The sequence below is a fragment of the Poecilia reticulata genome, linkage group LG9, assembly GCF_000633615.1.
Source record: "Poecilia reticulata strain Guanapo linkage group LG9, Guppy_female_1.0+MT, whole genome shotgun sequence".
Classification (NCBI taxonomy): Eukaryota; Metazoa; Chordata; class Actinopteri; order Cyprinodontiformes; family Poeciliidae; genus Poecilia; species Poecilia reticulata.
The window spans coordinates 18,595,664-18,616,968 of record NC_024339.1 but is presented as its reverse complement, the minus strand read 5'-3'; the positions used below and the strand labels follow the sequence as shown (position 1 = coordinate 18,616,968).

At 38.3% G+C, this 21,305-nt stretch overlaps 1 protein-coding gene across 1 annotated transcript in view; it reads right to left on the bottom strand.

Moving 5' to 3' along the window:
• Positions 1-21,305, bottom strand: part of pde4d (phosphodiesterase 4D, cAMP-specific) — a 203,704-nt gene that overhangs the window by 165,824 nt on the left and 16,575 nt on the right. Inside the window, exon 2 of the mRNA XM_008418380.2 lies at positions 16,986-17,084. Within this exon, the coding sequence (XP_008416602.1) occupies positions 16,986-17,030 (45 nt within the window). The 5' untranslated portion in view covers positions 17,031-17,084. The remainder of the gene's footprint in view (positions 1-16,985; positions 17,085-21,305) is intronic.

Below are 21,305 nucleotides of genomic sequence, written 5' to 3'. Positions count from 1 at the left end.
TTGGATGCTACTTTTGTAAATGAATTAACAAATTTATTCAGAACTAAACTTATTGAAGACAACTTTCTATTCCTAATGCTTTCAGGGGGTTGTAAAATTACTAAGACCCTCCGAATATTTTTTCATTTTCTCTCCTTAGGACCAGAAGCTTCTTTTGGAATGGATTTTAAAGTGGAAGGAAATGATACATGGTTTACAAAATATTTTCCAATTAAAAGCTGGAAAGTCTGGCATGCATTTATATTCAGCCTGTTTACTTTGATATCCTAAAACCAAAGTCTTAGAGCAACTAATTGCCTTGAGAAGTTGTCTAATTAGTCAATCGAGCCATCCTGTGTGTATTCTGGCCTCAGTGTAAATCTAACTGTTCTGTGAAAAGCCTTGGAGGTTTGACGAACTGATGAACAAACAGCATCATAGAAAAACCAAGCAACACGGCAGACAAGAAAGAGACAAAGTTATGTAGAAAATTGAATCGGGGTTATAAAATGAGAAAACCTATTGGAGTAGTTTAGATCTGTGGTGTACAAAGTCACTCCTCAAGGGCTGGTAAACTGCACTGCAACTGGTGGATGTGCACCTAGAGACCAACATACATGAATTAAATGACTGAATTATTATCCTCATTCTTACTGACAGTTTCAGGTGTTATAAGGCAGGGGCAAATCTGACAGTTGCAGGACAGCGGCTGTTTCAAATGATTGACTCATTAATAAGTTTCCGCAAACTTAATACCATTCATCTGAATTTAATTCCACCCATCTTCAGTGAAGGGAATGATGATCTAAGTCAACACCAAACAGGAGTTCAATGCCATGTCAATTTTGTGGTGTATTGTCCTTGGGGAAAACCACGAAGGTAATAGGTTTTCTTGGCAATGAATGGCTCCGACAGTATCTTTCAGGATTTAGGACAAACACCAATACACCAGCACACACCAAGGTGTACTAGTGAGGCAGCATGACAAACTGAAACAGATCAGATGCTATTAATCTTCCTGGAAACTGCATGGAGTCATTGTTCTGCATGAATGAAAAAGGATTTCTTGTTGAGAGTTGGGTCAACCGTTAACGCTCATATTCTACTCAGAGCGTGTTTTAAATGGCCGCATCATCATGGACATTTTCAAAGAGTCAATGTTGTTTCTCTTATTTCTGCACATTCTGACACAAAGTGTAAGTAGTACAGTAAAAACAGTCAGTAGTGCAGGGAGTCCAACAGCAACAACAATACCTGCAAATGTGCTGGAAAACAGAAGGAATATTCTCAAGTGAACACCTTTTGGCTTTACTTTAAAAGTTTGTCTTGTTGATTTTGTTTGTTTGTTTTCTTGCTTTGTAGCTCATCCAACTAATCTCCAGGCTACAATCATGATAAGATGTCAGATTTGTGACATCATATATATTTATCCCATCTGTGAAGCAGATTTGCTCACAGAAGACATTTTAAGCCCGAGGCTTGTAGCTGTGAGTGTGTTTTGAGCCTTATGGATTAGGACCACAGGATCAGGAGATCACAGCTAAACGTTTAGGGGGTTATCCCCTGTTAGGTGCAAGTATGACTGGTGGGGTTTAAACAGAAGGTACTTTATGGCCAGGCCATAGTACTTGCTATTACTGCAGCAGTAGAGTGATGCTCCTCAGGCTCCGAGGAGACCTTTTGCCAAGAACTACACTGGATTTAATCCTCATTGCTTGGGAATCAGCTTCCTGGATCACCCATTTGAAAGATATATTCCTTATTATTCACTGACAGTAATTCAATTTATAAACATAAACATAAACACATCTATAAAAAAATCTATAAAAAATCTATTTAAAAAAATCCAAAGCGCTTCAGTAAGAGAGGGCATAAAAAATTAGAAATGGAAAAGGCAAAACAAAAACCAAAACGGAAAAATGATTGCAGATCTTATTGAACTGACTGATCAGCACATTTTAGCTTCTTTGAATCCATAAACCCGTTTGCAAATGTATAAGTCTATACACCTTTGTGACAGTTTCTGCTTGTATTTGCCTTGAGTTTGTTTCTTTGAATTTCTCTCGCACTTGAGAAGAAATTACTAATAAAATCAAATTGACTCAAAAATATCTATTTTAACACAATCTGAATTACCTTCAACTGAAGAGAACTGAAACAAACTTAGGTGAACTGAATAAAACACAAATCAAATGAACTGAATTGGACTGAACTGAAATTATTTGGGCATTCTACTTCAAAAGATTCAACAGATTCTTGTAAAATAGCAAGCCATGTATACAATTTGTTCCTATATAATCAAATAAGTAATTGGCAACATCAAAGAACTAACAAAAATGAATGAAAACTGATTTTAGTTCTCTACTGGAGCAAGATTAGACATCATTTATATGCACAGGGGTGGAAAATGAAAGAATGAAATTAAGATCTGATCTGTTCTTGTTAAGAAAAAATGAATGTCAGACAGCAAAGATAATGCTGAGTGTTTGAAGCTTAAATGTAAGATACAAGCAAAGCATGCAAAACGAGGAGCAGAAACTCTGAAATTAATTGGGGTTTTAGCAAACTAAAAAGATTTCACATCTTTGTACCGATAACATTAATAGCAATGGCATTCCCAAGGCTTACAGTAGTAGTATTTTCTGCTGCCCAACACACTACCAACGATGATAAAACTAAATGAGCCAGACTGTATTATTTTGGTTTTATTTCACTGAAATAAAGACAGGAGTTATAAAGCAATTCTGATTATTAAGATGTCGGAGCTAAAGATTTCTGAGCTAGGTTAAACAGCCCATCCACTAACAGCAGCTCTGATCCGAATAGTTCATGTATACCCTGCAGCAAGCTGCCAAATAAAAAACCCCTTCGGCTGTAAACAAATGCATTTCCTCAGTAGTTTGTGCTCCACTGTTCCCTGCTCCTCACTGCAACACATGTCTCTATCAACCAAGAAAATTGCCCTAAAGTACCGACTTACATATGTGTATATGTGGCTTTATCATCCCTCCCCTTTCTGTCACGACAGTTCTGTCTCACCAGCTACAGCTGACACACCTCACCCCCCACCCGTCCACCCCTGCATGCATCAAGATGCCAATCTTCATCCAGAAAGTCAAGCAGCCTTTCATTCCCACATAATTACCTGCATTAGACTCATTGGCAGACGGTGGCTTACAGAGAGGAACGGGGGAGCCAACATGAGTTCCCATCACTTTTCAGTGGGCTGTAGGTAAAGCAGGTGGAGCTAATGACTCATTGAGATTCAATTAGTACTAATCTTAAATTCCTTTCATGACACAATCACAGACCACAGAATGAACTTATGTAACGGCCAGCTGATCCCTCTCTCCCCTCGGTTATGCTCCCACTTGCCCTTCAGCTGGCTCTAATCCTCTGTAAAACATTCATTAAATTCCCCAGTGTCTCTCCTTTAGCATCTATGATATTAATTAACAAGGGGAAATATTTGCATACCTAAAAAAGTGAGCATTCAAACTGGTGCAGCTCAGTAAATTAGAATGTCAGCCAAAAAAGTTGAACTGATTGCATAGATTTGCTACACAGAAATAAACACTTAATTGTCACTGAGTTAACTTTGATGCTTATGACTTCCAGCAAAATCAAATCCCAAATTTCAGGTACTTGAAATTTTTTATCTTACATGACACCAATACAAAAAGTTTTTTTTTTCCTTTTTTACTTACTTTTTTCTACTTTTTAGACATGACAGATGTGTCAAGAACTGTCCAGCTGACAGTTCTTGACACACTCCCCGAGAAGGTTAAGCTACAAAAGGGCATTACTAAAGGAGCTATGACCTTTAGCATTGGGTTTTCAGTGTTGCATCCAAGTATAACAATGGAAGGTTTAGAGGGAAGGAAAAAAACTGTGGTAGAAAGTGGTTCGCAAGTAAAAGGATCAACTATTGTGAAGCAAAATTCATAAAATAGTTTAAGGGAAGGCTTTAAAGTCTAAACTTCAGCTGAATTCAGAACCTTGAGAATCACAACATGCAAGATCATCCAAGAAATTAGCTATAACTGTAGCATTCATTGTGTTAGGCCACTCTTGAACCAGAGACACCAGAATTGTCGGACCTGGTCCAAGAAGAACTGGACAGTCTAAGGTCTAATGAAGGTAAACCTGACTATTAGATGGAAATCAAACTCCCAGAATCTGGAGGAAGAGTGAGCAGAATCTACTGAAGGGCCAATGAGGAGGTACCACAGTGTTGGTTCATTGTAAGAGCAGCTAACAAGAGCTTCCCTCTGATGGTAAGGTTTATAGAGATGCTGATTTGAATTTCCAGTAGGACTGGGCAAACACAGCCAGGTTTGACAATTAATTTGATTGCAGCAAATTTCTCTGACCTGAAGCCCATAGATGATCTAGAGAGTATTGTTAAGAGGAACAGGAGACGCACCAGATCCAACAATGCCGATGAGATAAAGGTCACAACTTGAGCTTGCTTAAGATCTCAGTGGAACAACAGGTTGATCTCCTCAATACGGCTTATGTAGTAGCTGAAGCAGAACTTATTGGAGCATACACTGTATGGTACATGGAGATTTACCAAACTCAGTGAGTTAGAGATACTGGACTTTTGAGGTGTGTCTGGTGGACCCTTCAATGCAACATCGGTCTTCTGCACACCGAATGCTACTTGGCGTCCTACAGCAATGCAAAAAGTACCATAATTGGGTTCAAGAAGCTATGACTTTCCAGATTAGGCTATTGTTTAGGCAAGTCAAGTTAGGTTTATTTGTATTGTACATTTTAGCAGTAAGACAGTTCAAAGTGTTATATGACAATCTGAAAATGGCATCAGAGTTTGGATCCCTGTGTGTTTTTTTCAGCAGAACAATGAATAAGATGATCAGTTATTTGTTTCATCTCTGTTTTTATCATTAGGATACTCAGTATACATGTGTGTGTTCCTACTGTATCATGATTATGCACATGATCACTTCATTTTCACTCACTTTGGCTGTCCCTCCTAATGCCTCAAGTGTCTCTCTATGATAAGTGGGATCAGGGAAAGGTTAATTGGTCTGCAATGACTCTCTTGTGCTCTCAGTGGACTTCATATTATAATCTGTGTTGTCAGATTGACCTGTTCCAATGTGGCCAATTACATGATTTGACCCCAGTGGATGGATTTCCAATAAACATCAAACAAACTTTAATTTGTGGGAAAAGCATTTAAAATAAGAGGAAGATTGATAATATACGAAGGAAAGCAAGAGCATGGTCTGAAGCATATGGGTAAATATTTAGACATTTGCATTTTTCATATTGAAAGTCTGCTGTTAGTGTCTATCCATCTATTCATTGCCTATACCCACTTTCCTTGCAGGGTCACGGTACCACACAACAGTTGTAGAATATTTTCTGCAAAGAAATTGCAGTTATTTTTAAAAAGTTTGAAACAGACAAATGAGGTTATGGGGAAGTGACCTTGTTTGAGGAGCAGATTTTATCAGCTACGTTTTCAAAATCTTTACCCTCCCACCATGAAATTAATGCACAATTTCTATTCTAATCAGAGGGTTAGTTACTATTTGCAGCTTGACAACATAGAATCAGTCGGTACTAATGTATGCATCAGCCAACCAGCTTCTCTTAAATGTTCAGGTCTGACTTAAAACATACAACCCTGTAACACAATGAAAATATATTCTAAAAAGCAATTTATATCTCACAAGTGAACATGATAAAGCAGTGGGTGGCTTGTGTCGGCTTGCAGCAAGAAGTTCCTAGCTTCAAGTCTTGGTTTGCATGGACTTCTGCTCGGAGGTTGTACGAGTGTCACTAATTTGCCCTTAATTGAGAATGAGAGTGTGCATGATTGCAAGTTTTGTGTGCCTCTGTGTTGCCCAGTGATGATCTGTTGTACTATTCCCATCCTCACACCCAGCAAGAATGATTTATGAACTACTGATCTAGCAATAAATGTGTGTTTATAAACAATATTAGCCCAATATTTTTGAGACTTTTTTATTAGCAAAGAGCATACTTAAATACTAACATTTATATGTGATTAGATACTTTTGTTAAAATTGCATAAACGGTGCAGATTTTTATTTAGAGAACATTTGAGAATACATGCACCACATATTGGACATTCTTAGCCAGATGCTGTCACCATGAACCATGAACTTTAATGCTAGGGTTAGCATTGTGACTGGGAGTAACACTGAAATGTTTTGAAGAGTTTATTTCCATTCTTTATTCAATGCTGTATCTTTCACTGGAAGTATATGGACAATCAGGTGAGTCACCCAATGCGATGCAACTGAAGGAGGTTAATATGGCAGAAAAATATAGGGAACATCATCCAAACAGAACAAAAGTAGAAGTTATATAATGTAAACCACAGGAACAACTCCAGTCACAGAGCTCAAATAAAATAAATCTCAAAATCTGAAAGATGATAAAACAGCTTTAGCTGTTTTTTAAATGTGCCCTGTTAACAATTTCATTAGTAAGATGGAGCTTTTTAACAGTCATGTACGAGAAAAACACAATTTTGAAATGCAACTTGAACAAATATTTTGCAATCATCTATTGGTAAAGTGCTTAAGTTTTGGCAAATTGAAGGTTAGCCGTTTTATGATGGCAATTTATCTTCCTGTCAGGAAACCCATCCCAATCAGCTTTTCTGCAAAGGCTAATAGTTTAAAAGATCCAGACGAAGTGATACTTCAGGTCCTTAAATTAGCTCTGCGACACAGTGAAACTCTCTTTTGGTCTCGGTGAAAAAGTACCTAATCCAGTTGATCTAATTTTAGGGGAACGGGCAGTTTAAGAAATCGATGTAAAATGGGTCAGACTCTAAATTGAGCTCTTACCTTGCAAGATTCCTAAAGATAATCTGAGTCGTATTTCACGGACGCACAAGTAGTCTTGTTTGACAGAAAGTTTGCGTGCACACCCGGATACGACTGCTTTGAATTACTCATTTTAATATCTGCAACCAGTATGAAAATGCATCTTAAGGGGCAGCAGCTGAAGAAAAAAATTAAATTAAACAGCTCACGCTCTGCTTTGATTTACGCTTTTATTATGGAAGTGGTTAAAAATGGATGTGGAATAAAATGTATGAGACAAAAAGAAAAAATAATTAATCCACTGTTTCTGTAGGGGGTTGTAGCCTTTGATGAAAACTCTTGATGTGAGGCTTCACAGAGATGCAGGTGGTTCAATACTGGCACCATTCAGGTATTTTTCCCCACATCAAACTCTTCCTTATCTGAGGACTGAAATCCTGCCTTATTATCCTTCATTTTAGAATATTTTTCCCCACTCTGCTCGGTCCACTTCTTGCCTTCCACATACAATCTGATGAACTGACTTGATATGAACTCCTTCTCAGGATTTCACATTTCAATGGTCCTGCTGCACGTCAGACATTACTCATTTCTTATCATAATGCAGTGCCGTTTCCAGGCTCGGCCACTCGAGATCCAAAAGGCTTTTTACATGCGAATCTTTTCAAGTTACTCACTCTTGTGTTCACGATCGATGAATTAATTCATTTCACTTAGATTCCAGCGAATGGGAAATGCATCAGTTGAATCTTTTATGAGATTGGTTTGAAAGTGCTCTTTCTTCTTTTGACCTTTTCAGAGATTAATAGGCCACCAAAATTCAGATGGCATCGCTTGGCTTTTGGACGATTTCTGGACGATATCTCAACTCCGTGGCTTTGTTTGGTTTTTATGACAATTACTCTCACAGACACATAGTTGGTGAATTATTAGTATGCGGTGTGTGCACTCACTCTGCAAGAAGTTGTTCCCCTGCAGCTTTCCCTCGGTTTTTTTTTTAAGCTTACTATTATCAATAGCATCTGCTAAGAGTGCCTGAGTGAAACCTGAGGCAAAGCTAAAAGGCATTCTCTCACTTTCTCGCACAGAAACAAATATCATCACCTTTTCGACCTTCACCTTATCACAATGACTTGATGAATTTATATATTTTAGACTGTATACATCATAAGTTTAAAAAACAGAACTATTTCCTCATAAAAGTTAAAATTCCAAGTCGTAGAAATCACTTAGACAACAAAAATATTCACACAGTGTCTTTCTTCTATTAGTTACTTTACAAAATATCTGTTATCATGAGTTGCTTCAAGGGCTGGATTAAAAAACAGGAATGCACTCTCTTAATTTCTGCCCAGAGGGCAGAGTCAGCTCAGTCTGTGCAACTATTCATGATCAGCACCATCATTCATCTCTGTTCTCTGATTTTACTGCTGCAATAGATTTATTTTTTTAATTTTTTTATCAGTGGAGAAACTTAAATGGATTCTGGGGAATACCCTGAGGCAAGAGGAGGAGTGGCAGAAGCAGAAAGAAGTTAACACGAAAAAGAAAGAAAGATGTCAAGGAAACAAGCAAGGTAATTAAAAAAAAGATTGGTTTGAAGGAAGTGCAGTGAATCACCAGGCTGAAAAAGACATTTAGTATTCCTGTTTGTCTGAGAGTTCATTGGCAGCTCTCACCATTTTTTCTTTTTTTTTTTCTGTAAAAGCTGTGACTGCGTTGTTAACAAGCCAGAACATTTTATTTCAGGGTTATTGTATGGGTGGCTTTTTTGTTTTAAGAATAATTCATTCACAATTGTTTTTTGTTACTCTGCTGTAATAGGAGTAATTTCTCATAAAACATGGATCATGGATTTTCTTGCATTTTATGCAGGCATTGTCGGGCTAAAAAATCTGATAGAGGTTTCAGCTTTATTCCATGGCGAGAGATTCTGGTATTTACAAGCAGTGTAAGCATCTTTACTGCAAAAACAAAGCTGTAAAACTGTGGGGTGATAAAAAGAAGAGCTTCTTTTGTCTTCCACATTAGATCACAAGGATTACCAGAAAATTACATTCTTGGCATCTATCTATCTATCTATCTATCTATCTATCTATCTATCTATCTATCTATCTATCTATCTATCTATCTATCTATCTATCTATCTATCTATCTATCNATCTATCTATCTATCTATCTATCTATCTATCTATCTATCTATCTATCTATCTATCTATCTATCTATCTATCTATCTATCTATCTATCTATCTATCCATCCATCTATCCATCCATCCATCCATCCATCCATCTATTTACATAGACACAGGTTCAAACTTTTTCTGTAAGCTTACCTGTATAATCCTCTATGAAACATCTCCTTCAGCCTGTTATGAGTCTGCTGCTACTGTCATATCAAGTTGTTTCTGTATTTTTAGCCTCATCCTGCCGTATATATATATATATATATGTGTATAAAAAGCCACAATATTTTATCAACTTCTGCTTAAGTAAGTCTCCTGCAGATCCTTCGTTGAGCATTTGAATACTCATGCATATTCTGATTTTGATGTGGTACTTTGTGCACATGTACATGCTCCCATCAAGGTTGCAGAACATCAAGGCTCACAGCATGGTAGCTCTCTAATGTATGTTTCAAAGGCAAAGCAACACCGTGGACACGATAGCACAAAACTCTCCTCTTTTTTTTTTACTCTGGTGTTATTTGGGGAAAATGTGATATGAGAAATAATGGCAGGAAATGTGCAACATTCCAGGCTGGGTATCTGCTGTCTTTTATAAGAGTCACGCGGTCAGTGCATTATCAATCCCTGAATGAGAAGTTAAATACTCTATGCATCCTCATTACCGAGGAACAATCAGAAAAACGGTAGCTGGGAAATTTTTCCAAATTTCAGCTAAAAGTAACAAAAATATGCAATATGCATAAGGATCTAAGTGCATTTCAGAATGAACAAACAGTGCTGCCTAGAGGAGTGAGTTGCAGCGCCTTCTGCAGCTGTTGTAGAATATTCTCTGCTTTCAGAGGCCAAGACTGTACTGACTTGTATAAAATAAACAATGAGTTTATTGTTCTTGTAAATTTGTTCACAAGAATGAACAAATTTAATAAAATCACAATTATTGCCAGTTTTTTTTTTCCCACCTCCTTGGAGCAAAAGGTCACCTCTTACTTGCCTCCTGTTTGAAAAAGTTGACTGGAGAAAGATACAGGGAAAATCCCAGACGAAAGTCAGTTAGGAACTACATAAGACCTCAGAGAGGAACATGATCTGCAACATAAAGCCAGAGGGGACTTGGGAACAAAGCATGTTCATGTGTTAGAATGGTGCAGTCAAAATCCAGGTCTAATGAGAATCCATGGCAACCTGTGACAAACTATGCTCAGATATTTACCTTCCAATTTGGTTGAATTTGAACTATTTCTCCAAAGGAGAATGGGTAAAACCATTAGCCTGTACATGGGCAACCCGGATATATGCAGCCATAACGACAACAAAAGGTGGTTCAACAAAGCATTTACTCACGAGGATGAATAGAAATGCACACTTTTCGATTTTTCTTTATTAACAAAAACATAGATATAGTCAAAACAATTTTCCAATTCGAAACTACACCCTTATTTGTCTTGATGTATCACATAAAATTGTAATACATTAATAAATAACTTAATAAATCAAGGTACTGTATGTGGAATAGTGAAACCTGCAGTGACAGTACAACTCTGTGGGTAATGTTTTGCCTGGATTCTAAGGAACATGCTATTCACCAGGAGGTCACAGTGACATAAACCACATACATAAAAAAAATGGCAGTGTTCCTACCTAAAGGATAATGTGGCCTTCAACATCAACATGACAAAAATAGTTTGAGAATGCTCTGGGGATCAAATCAGCCGAGGCATGTGGGAGTAAAAGAAGCTGCTACTGAATGCACCACCACATGAAACAAATCTGGGAAGCGAATAATAGCTACCAAAATTATTTATACGTTAAAATTTAACCACTACTGCAAGATAAGAGCATTACTAAATAGACACCCCCCCCCCCTCCAAAAAAAAAACTGCATTGCCCAAAGACTGTGAAGCAATTCTTGACTTTAGCCTCCTAATCTTAAATAACGCACAAAGTAAAGCTGGTGGTGAAATGAGCTTCTATTTGATTGGAAGATTATGGGATGATTTTTCTTCCAAATTCTGCCCTCTAAATAGCTGTAACATAATCTGCAGTGTAAAACACATTAAAGACCAAAAAATAAATAAAAAATAAAAAGTCATTGGCGGTGTGTTTTCCTGGAGGGATTTCCCCTGTCTTGCTATTACAAAGCTGTGCAATATTACAAGGCAAGAATCAGAGGTCACTCATCAGTCCGATCATGGTAAATGGCAGGGACATGACCTAGAGTTTTCTGAAGCTTCGGGCATTACTGCGTGTTGCTTGATGCATAACAAAATTAAAATGAGATAAAATGCCTGCAACCATTAGGGAGAAGACAATCTTAGCATCAGAAGCAGACGAGGGAAAAAAAAAAGCCTGATTTCTTGGCTGAAGCTATTAAACTGGACAAAGTACATTTTCTTTTATTTCATCATCTGGGCAGAAGGTCATTATCGCTGTGCTGTAATGTGGAAACTTCAAGATGTATAGCTGAGCCTGGTAGCAGTTTCAATAAAGGTGTTATAAAGACAAACAATTAGAATCTGCTCTGCTTCAACAGAAGGAAAAGCCAGAAAGATGCCACTTCCTGAAGTAAACAGAGGCAAACCTTCACTCTAAGAGGTCAGCAAACATCTTTGTATCCTCACAAACGACCTTTGCAGGCAATTGTTTAAACATCACTCTTCATTCATCAACCTCCGGTCGTGGAACGAGCACACCGCCAAACATCTCATGCAAGATTAATCGCACTTTAAACACAGTCAACAGGCAGCGAAATGAGAACGGTTAGCGGGCAATAATGTTTCTCCACACACGCTGTAAATTAGAAGATTAAATACAAATCAGACTCTGCTCAACCCCTCTGAGTCGAGAATTAAGCAACATTTATATGCAGGCTCAACACAGAAAACTGCGTGAAGACCGCACTGATAAAAAAGAAAAAAAAATATTTGGCCCAGAGAGATATTTTGAGTGCCTGAGGACCTCCCCGTTGTATGGTGATGCAAATCCAATTACATGTTTTGAATTTGTTGCAGATTGCTTCACTGACTCGTGAATAAGCGCGTAGATAAGCAGAGGCTGAAAAGCATTTGACAATGTTTTCTGTGGCCCCCACAAATGAGCGGCAAGTAGACGGTTCTTAACGACGGTATCATGTCACTGACCTGTTCTGTGTATTGTGCAGCAGTAAAATGTTTGAGAAAGATTTATGGCAGTGCTCAGGGATCACAAAACCATTAAACTAAATAATCTGTCCCAAATAAGTACTTCATTAACCACTTTTTAAAAAATTAATTTTCTTCATTAGATCAGGTTTGTTCTTTTGAAAACATTTGCAAATAGGGCTTAGACAAGGCACTTCAATTCTGATGTTCACAAAAATAACAGTTTGTAGTAAATTACATGAAAAACGATTTTGAAACACCTGCTTACAGTTATCACAGTCCCCAGAACTGTCACCAGACATTTAAATTCTTGCAATAAACCTGAAGTAGAACTAGAAATTGCTTGGACTCTTGTCTACAAGATCATTCACAAACAAACCATTTGATTGTAAAAAATATATATAGATAGCTTCTCCAAGTAGTTAAATTAAAATCAAATGATCAAGTGTGCCAACAGATTTAAAGCTTCCTTCACGTTTCATCATGCTCGTAAAACTGCACTTTAAAACAACTTTTTTTTAACAATATAAGAAATTTCATTACATTTTATCGTGTTACAGAAAGCAGAAGACATTGATTCTAGTATATTGTTGTCCGTTTTCTTTATTTTGTTTGCCACAGCTGGTCTTTTACTGCTCATCCTCAGCCTCTTCTCCCCTTTTCATATAACGCTTCTCTCTGCTGAACTGCCCAATCTAATTTCGTTGCTCTTTTATTAAATATCTTGTCATCCACTTCCCATCTCCTCTTCCTGTCAGCCATCACCTGCACGTGTTGTTTGGCAACTGGCTTTATCGTTAATTAATGTGATTTTAAGTCAAGACCGATCAAAATCTCCCGTCTGCCCGCCCTTGCCGAGCACATTCACCTGCTGTCTTACTGTCATTTTTCCTCATTTCCCTCTGTTGACTTGCCTTTTTCCACGCCATTCACCTGAGCCACCAAGCAAAACACTTGGTCTGAACGCTTCCCTGCCAGGCTCTAATTGGTGATCAAGATGTGCACAGGAAAGGAGACAGAGGAGCCTTTTGCCCATTTCTGTTCCCTCATCACATTCACGGGGCCACAGTCACATCTGCGTAACCATGGCGATGCTGATAAGGTGACTCATGACTATTCATCAATGGCACCGCCTGATTGGACAGCCCCCGGGAGCCTTGGGAAGCGTATTCATCAGTGCAGCCTGTGTCCCCGCTCTACCTTAATGTGCCCCTTGGAACGGTGAGAAAGCCTCTCTGCTGCTTTCTGTTTGTTTTTCACACTCACCTCTCGTCTTAATCGCTTCCTTTAGCTTTCCTCCCATCTCTCTAATTAGCTGTCCCACCCATTCTCTCCCACTGGCGGGAGGTCAAGTCTCATAGCTGCAACCCAGTGACCTGCACGCTTCACTCTGATGAGGTCACCAGTCACATCCACGTCTGACATGAGCTATTACTTTCTTGGCTAATTTAATCATTCATCATCCTTGTTATTTTACAGCACAAATGAATGGTACATTTCAGAGATATCCAATAACTTTTCCCCAGGACACTGTCTTTCAGAACATTCTCTTCTAAAGCCCCCTCTGAGACATCAAATGTGAATCATCAAACAATTTTTGCTCCATTGGAGCTGTTTTATTCCATTTTAAAGGTCATTTGCTCTTGTCTCCAACAGTTTTTGCAGCAGCCTTTTCTGTTTGTACAGTCTGCTCTGTTCTGCCAATAGGAGTATCTATTTTTGTTTTTAGCACACTGGCATGAATCAGGTTGAGCAATTCTTAGAGGCAAAGATGCCATTTGATTAGATTTTTCTTTTTTTTTCAAACAGCTGACCTTTGGCTTTCTTTTCTGGCAGGAGATTTGGAGAAATTATAGTCATCAATGTTTTTGAAGTTTATCTGACTACATTTTCAGTCAGATGTTTCCATGCAATGCAAAAAAAGGAGAAAAAAATAAGGCACAAAGCTTTAAATTTCTTGTGGAATTCTTACTATTCAACCGAAATAGAAAAAATACACATGCAGGATGAAAAATATCTATACACCACAACTTACATTTAATTTATATTTAGATATTAATGTATCTGCACCAATCAGTTTTTGAAACAGGTTTGTTCACAATTTTTTGGAAGTCTGTATGTGTGGTTTTTTTTTATTTTTATTTTTAGATTGGTTAAATTTCCTGATGTAGAACAAGGTTTCACAAACTTACAATTCAGTTTAAGTCAAGGTATAGAAAAGGTAATCCAGGAAGCTTAATGTGAAGATCCTTCATCCACTCCAAAACTATGTTTTATGTTTAATTGGGATTCTTGGCCACCTGTATCTGGGTTTGACCTCTATTACTAAGTTGCAGTCACTGACGGAATAAAATAAGTTAGGATCTTCAAAAAACAACCTGTGCCCTGGCTTGATGCAGCCTCGCTTCGTAGCGTGAGCGGAAGCCGCAACACTGTTCAAAAGAGTTCCCTCCGCCTGGCGGACCTTCTGTCTTCACACTATACTGCCCCCTTGTGGCATACTCCACAACCGCATTCACCTCATAATCAACCAAATAAATAATAATAAGTAATCGCCAGAATGATTTTTCCCTTATAAGTGGAATGCTCCGAATAAAGTGTAAATAAACTATCCTCAATATAAATGTGGCTACACAGTTTGTGCACGCCAAAATTAGCAGGTGGCTGATTTGGAAGGAAACATGGTGAGACTATTATCCTAGATACTGTGCCAGAATTATGTGTGTTTCAGCAGAACCATGACCCCAAACACACATCTGAACTGGTTTAAGAATGGAGAAAGAAGGCTAATACACTCAATTCCTTTCTCAAAAATGATCAAAATTGTATTATTCTTCCACCTGGAAAAGGTGCAGTTCAAATAATCTATTTAAAAGCCGAAATAAGTATTTATGCTGATGAGTGGATGTTAACAGTGTTTTCACATATTATTTCAATACATCCTTAAATAAACTACAGACAGTGTGATAGATAATATGTTAATGTCCCTCTACACACAGAAGATTGAACAGAAACACTCAATTTAAAGACTTTCTTATGTGTAGATGTTGAAAAATGAAACAAGTGTTAAATAGCAGCAGATCTGTTGAAAGACATTTTCACAAATGTCTTTAATAAACATCTTTATCTTATTTGGTCAGACAAATAAAGATCCGTCTTTATCTTATTGTCCTCTCGGAAAACAGTCTCATGCAGCAGACCTACATTTGGACTTGAACTCAAGGTCAGGAGGATGGCTGGATATCTTATTCATGTCTGTTAGATTAACCCTGACAGAGGCTGCTGCTGCTGTATCTGATCTTCATCCTTCTACTCTTATCTGTGTTGTTTTTGTGAGGATTTGCTGGGAACCTGCCTCGTCCATCCAGATGGACAGAGGTGGGTGATGGACAGCTTGCACACAACTCTGACAACATCGTGTGAGAGACGGTGCGGTGAAGCTGTTGTGGGGGATGGGAGGACGTGATGAAGAGAATGCAAAATACCAGCTTTGCACTTCTGTTAAATATTTGTAATTTTGAGCTATAGAATTTTTCACTTGGTAGAATCTTACCAGCTGAGAAGACAAATGTGTGACAGATGAAATCACTCTAATTATTATTTTTTGTATGTTTTAGTCAAACAAACATCCCATTGAATTGTATATACATGAAATATTTATGTCTCTTCAGCAACAAAGACTTTAATCATTACAGTTTGCAGCTCTGAAAAGGTTTGGAAGTAGAAGTAGCTCAATAATGGCCTTCGTTCACTGCAGTAGCACAGGAAAATTATTATGGCTAGAACAATTACTTTTATATTCACTGTGGTATTGTGCATTAAAAAATATATTTTTTATTTTTTTTGTTTTTTTCATTACTGATGAAACTAGCTCCATCAGGAACTCCAGATTCCACAAAAACAATTTTTCTGCAATTCAAAACCTTGGAAGTAAAGCACTTGAATAAATATTCAGTTAAGGCTTTACACAAAAAATAGATTTAATTATTGTTTCTCCTATTTGAATACAACACTCACTTATTATGAGGAAACAAGGAAAAATATATATTCATATTGTTTGTGGACTACTTCAAAAGAGAAGATAAAATTTCTGGGGAAATAAATGTCAAGGTGGCCATCAACGTAAAAAAGTCCAGATGGTTTATCCGCTTGAGTAGGCAGTAGGCCTTCAGATAAAGGGAACATATATTTTGAAAAATATTTAATCACAATACTGTTGTTTATAGTCGATATCAATGACGACCACTATGGACTGATATACTGCATTGAGCTACTCCAGAGGGAACCGGTGAAGATTTTCTGGTATTTAAATCCAATTAACCTTTTGTCTTTATGTGAGACATCAGGAATTAGGACAGATGAATAAACAAAATGAGACTTCGCTATTCAGAGAAATCAACAATTTTAGGTGAAGAGTAAAATAGGGCTATGATGGTATAACAGAGTGCATGTCCATATATGAGGTTTGTACCAGACATAAGCGCCACTATGTCACCCAGCAGAGAAATTTGAATATCATGTGGAACATTGTTTTGGAAAATAGAAAATAAACAATTCACTCAACATATAAATTGAGCATCAGTATTCAGGGATGTGCATGTAAAATATTCAAGTAAAAGACCTTTCTGCTAAATGGCGGAGTCAAACTGTCGACTCTGTAAAGCATGCTCAGAATTTCAATCTTCGTACTACGACATGCATCACAGTTATTGGGTTTCGATGCAATCTCACTGTGCCACCTTAGATGTAAACTGTGGTCCTTAATGGGTAAATCCCAAAAGCATAACTGAAATCTGATCCATCCTAAAGCATATTTTTAAAAAAACTATAAAAACTGGTGTTAGCTTACACTTTCCCGCTGGCTGTCGTCCCCGGACCGGTCATCCTTTTGCATGTTGTGGGCCACCTCTGGCAGGTCTCGGTCCCTCACAGTTAACTAGAGAGGGAACTAGCAAAGAGCAAACACAAGACACTGTATACAGATGCAACACTTTAAAACCAGACAGAAAAAATATTCTACAAATCAGTGAGCAATTCACACGCTGTCTGCATATCCGTTGGCATTCCTGGTAAAGATATGTAAGAAGCCTTTCATTTAATGCAGACATATTATTTAACATGGAACATTTCTAGAGAGAGCCAACCTTTCATCTGAGCACATTTATTCAGTCGAGGAGAAATTCACAAGTTCAGAAAAAGAGGTTTTAGACAAAATCCCCAGTGGTACACTTATTGACTTTCCTGCTGGGTGTAATTTGTCCCCAGTAGGATGAATCACTCATACAGAAAGAGAGATCTTTGATTATTCCTTTTTTGCACAGTCACTTTAAATCAGGGGTCCCAGGCTCCAGCCGTTGAGGACAGGTTTCCTGCAGGGTTTAGATGTTACATCTGCTTCAGCACAAATGCATCAATAAGTAGCTCATTAGTTGAACTCTGTGGAGGTTTACTGCGTGCCGAGGAGGTAATTCAGCCATTTGATTCAGGTGTGTTGGACTGGGAATCTGTATCCAAGATCCCTGCGACTAAAAGTTGAGGGTGGCCTCCTGAGTCCCAGCTGGGGTGAGTTGTCTTCTCTGCAGCTCACCCCACTGGTTTTCTACATGATTTATGCCGAGGGAATGAAATGGCCATAAAAGAACATTGATGCACCATTGTTGGGTGATTTGAATCAGCCAATTTTCTACACTAATTCAAATACCAATTTTCTATGTAAATTACATTTTGTTTAAATACTCACTTGTAAGAGTGTGAATTAAGGATGGAAGGGCCCATATGTTCCAGATAAACATAAAGACAGGGCTTTCAAATTTAAAGTTTATGCAAACTTGACTCAGGTAAGAAATATAAAGAATGAACAAAAAAAAATACTTGAGATATTTTTTATTTTAAAATGGCAACTAACAGTGCAGCTGATTATTATTATTTTCGTAAATGATTTTTTTTTCTGTATTTGTTGCTGTGAATCCTCTCCACCTGCTCCTTTGCAAATTCCCTCGTTTCATGGATTTTTCTGTACAGTGTAACTCCAAATTATTCTATTTTTTCTCAATCATTCTAAAAACAAAGCAGCTTGGAATGGTAACATACCTAGGTGCAACATTGCTTGACATGCCATTGGCTGGCATTTGTAAAACTGACAATCCATTCATTTTCTTTGGCACTAATTGGTCAGGAAAAATAATACGTTTTAAACATGATGAACATTAATTGTTTCCTCAGTTTGCATCCTTTTCAGCAAGTGAGCGTGTGTTTAACAGATCGAGGATTCCTCCTTCTCTCAGGAGCTTTTAGGTAGAGGAATATAAACGCTTTGATCTCCCAGACAACCAGATAGGTGTGTGTACATGTGTATGTATGTCATTGTGATGAATGGCCATCATAAAGCGTGTGTGCTTATGTGTGTGTTTGTGTGTGTGTGTTGGTAACAAAGGAAACATGCTGGGATCTGCTGGCCTATTAGAATGCATTAGAGTGTAAAAGGTAAAGGTCAGTGAATTATCAGCCAGAGTTACACAAGCGTCTTCTGTTTACCTGGCCTAATAACCCAGAGCCTACACCTGCCCCATGTCTGTCTTCTTTATCTGCTTTCCACACACACACACGCACGCACGCACGCACACACACACACACGCATACACACACTGTAACACATAGCCAAGACCAGCGGTGCTGAAATGCATCTGCAACTCCATTTACTGAGTGGAAGGTGTTGTGATCCTGCAAAAGCTTCAAAGAAAAAAAAAATTCTATTCCAATTTATGCTTTGTAAATAACAAAATCTAAGCAAAAAACTTTGGGAACAGCACCTGTAACAGCTTTAGTCCAACCAATATGTCAGTGGCGGTTGGGAAACAAAACGTTTTGTCCTGCAGCCACATTCAGAATCTTTCACATTCATATTATCTTGGCTCCGTCCGGTTTGGTCCATACATGGCAACATATGTAAATATGTCTCTGGCAATTACAACCAGCAGATCAGAGACAACAGCAGGCCAAAGTTTCTCTGTTCCTGCTGAGAACAAATAAAATGTTTCCCCACATCACTATGCTGCCATCACCATGCTTCAGCTTCCTGTCATAGATGCGGCTTTGCATGTCAGTCATGATGTTTCATTTTTCTCTCCCTGACCAGAGCATCTTCTCCCATTTATTTACTGTGTTCCTTACATTACTTGTGGCAAACTTTGAAAGCAACGTAAATGTTTCTTATAGCAATTTTTTCATTCTCAACACTTCTAGAAAGGAAGCATTCAAAAGGCACACAATTAATAGTTTCCTTGTTTTTGTCTGTATTGGTTAATCACTGCAGCTCTGCCAGAGGTAGCTTGTGAATTCTGGCTGCTCTGATTAATTTATCTCCTTGCCCGGCCAGTCAGGTTTGGTGAAGGAACGCATCTTGTTAGGTTTGCAGTTGTACCAGATTGTCTCCACAGGTGGTAACATCAGAAGGCAGCTGGTTGCTTTCGAATATTTTTTGTGTGTGTATTTATTTGTTCATCTATTTGTTTCATTAATTGATTGATTAAAAAAAAAACGTAATCTTTTAATTCAGTTTCCATCTGGGTTGACTGAGTTACGATACAACTGCCAGATGTTGGTAGATTTGTCGTGCTTTGCAGATTCTGCTCAGTTGCTCTTTTTGTTGGCCCATAGGGGCTGTCTGAAAACCCAGACAAATATTTTAGATGTGTTTATTCTGGAAAAAAAAAAAAAGGGAAAAAAAAGCCTTTCATCAGCCGGAACTGCTTTTCTTTGCTTGTGTGTAGCACTTGGCAAATGAAGGTCTGGCCATGGCATGAATTGGAAGAAAGCTGTTAAAGGTGAATGAAATAAATTCTCCTCATTTTCATTGGCATTCAAAGAACATCAACCTTGAAAGCACGAGGCTAATTTAGCACAAATGGAATCAACAGCAACGATGAGTCTGAAAGTGTACAGAGGAGGGAAAGTGGAAAGCATTACACTCCTCATCTTAGTCAGCAGCCATTATTCACCATCCTAGACGTGTCACTGAAAAGTGCACTCAGGAGATGAAAAAGGTGATTCCAGTACCGAAATTTTCGTACACTTTTTTTGATTTTGATATTTTGAAGACACAAACCATTTGGTAGCTGTGTGTGCATGCGTGCGTGCGTGCGTGCGTGCGTGCATGCGTGCGTGCGTGCGTGCATGCGTGCGTGCATGCGTGCGTGCGTGAAACGGATCATCACAGGAGTTCCTGCAGTCAAACCACAGGAGGCTGATTTCGGTCTGAGCTCACAGACTTCAATCCTGGTCAGAATCACTAACATTGCTGGAAGTGTAATCACAGCAGTTAGAGTACCGACAGAGAAAGAAAATGCTAATTCTGTTGTTTTGTGTTGTGCTGTTTTGCTTTGTGTGATTAAAGATAGAAATGAAAAAACAACAACCTTTTTGTCCTTTTTAAATTAAAAATATCTCTATCCCTGTAAGAAGATAAAAGACATAAAAATCATGCCCCCTGTGGGGAGTTTCAAATGGCAGACATGGACTAATAAATTATCTTTTTAATAAAATCAATCTAATTTGCAAAATACTGAAGGCAAGGCCATCTTGTGAACTTTGTAATATTCTGTTTTTATTATGTAATGCACCTTGAACTGCCTTACTACTGAAATCCACCCATCCATTTTCTTTACACCCTTGTCCCTTATTAGGGTTGGGAGGGTTGCTGGCACCCATCTCCAGCTAACGTTCTGGGCGAGAGGCAGGGTCACCCTGGACAGGTCGCCAGTCTGTTGCAGGGCAACACAGAGACACACAAGACAAACAACCATGCACACACACTCACACCTAGGGGCAATTTGGAGAGGCCAATTAACCTGACAGTCATGTTTTTGGACTGTGGGAAGAAACCAGAGTACCCAGAGAAAACCCACGCATGCACAGGGAGAACATGCAAACTCCATGCAGAAAGACCAGGACCGGGAATTGAACCCAGAGCCTTCTTGCTGCAAGGCAACAGCTCTACCAACTGCGCCACTGTGCAGCCCCACTACTGAGGGGCTATACAAATAAACTTTATTGACTGATTGCTCTTCTGAAAGGATAACCACAAATAACTGTAAGATTTCTAACGGTTGAAAAATAAAATTGTTCCTAAAGCTACAAAACAATTATTAGAGATTTGTTTTGGTAAAAAAAA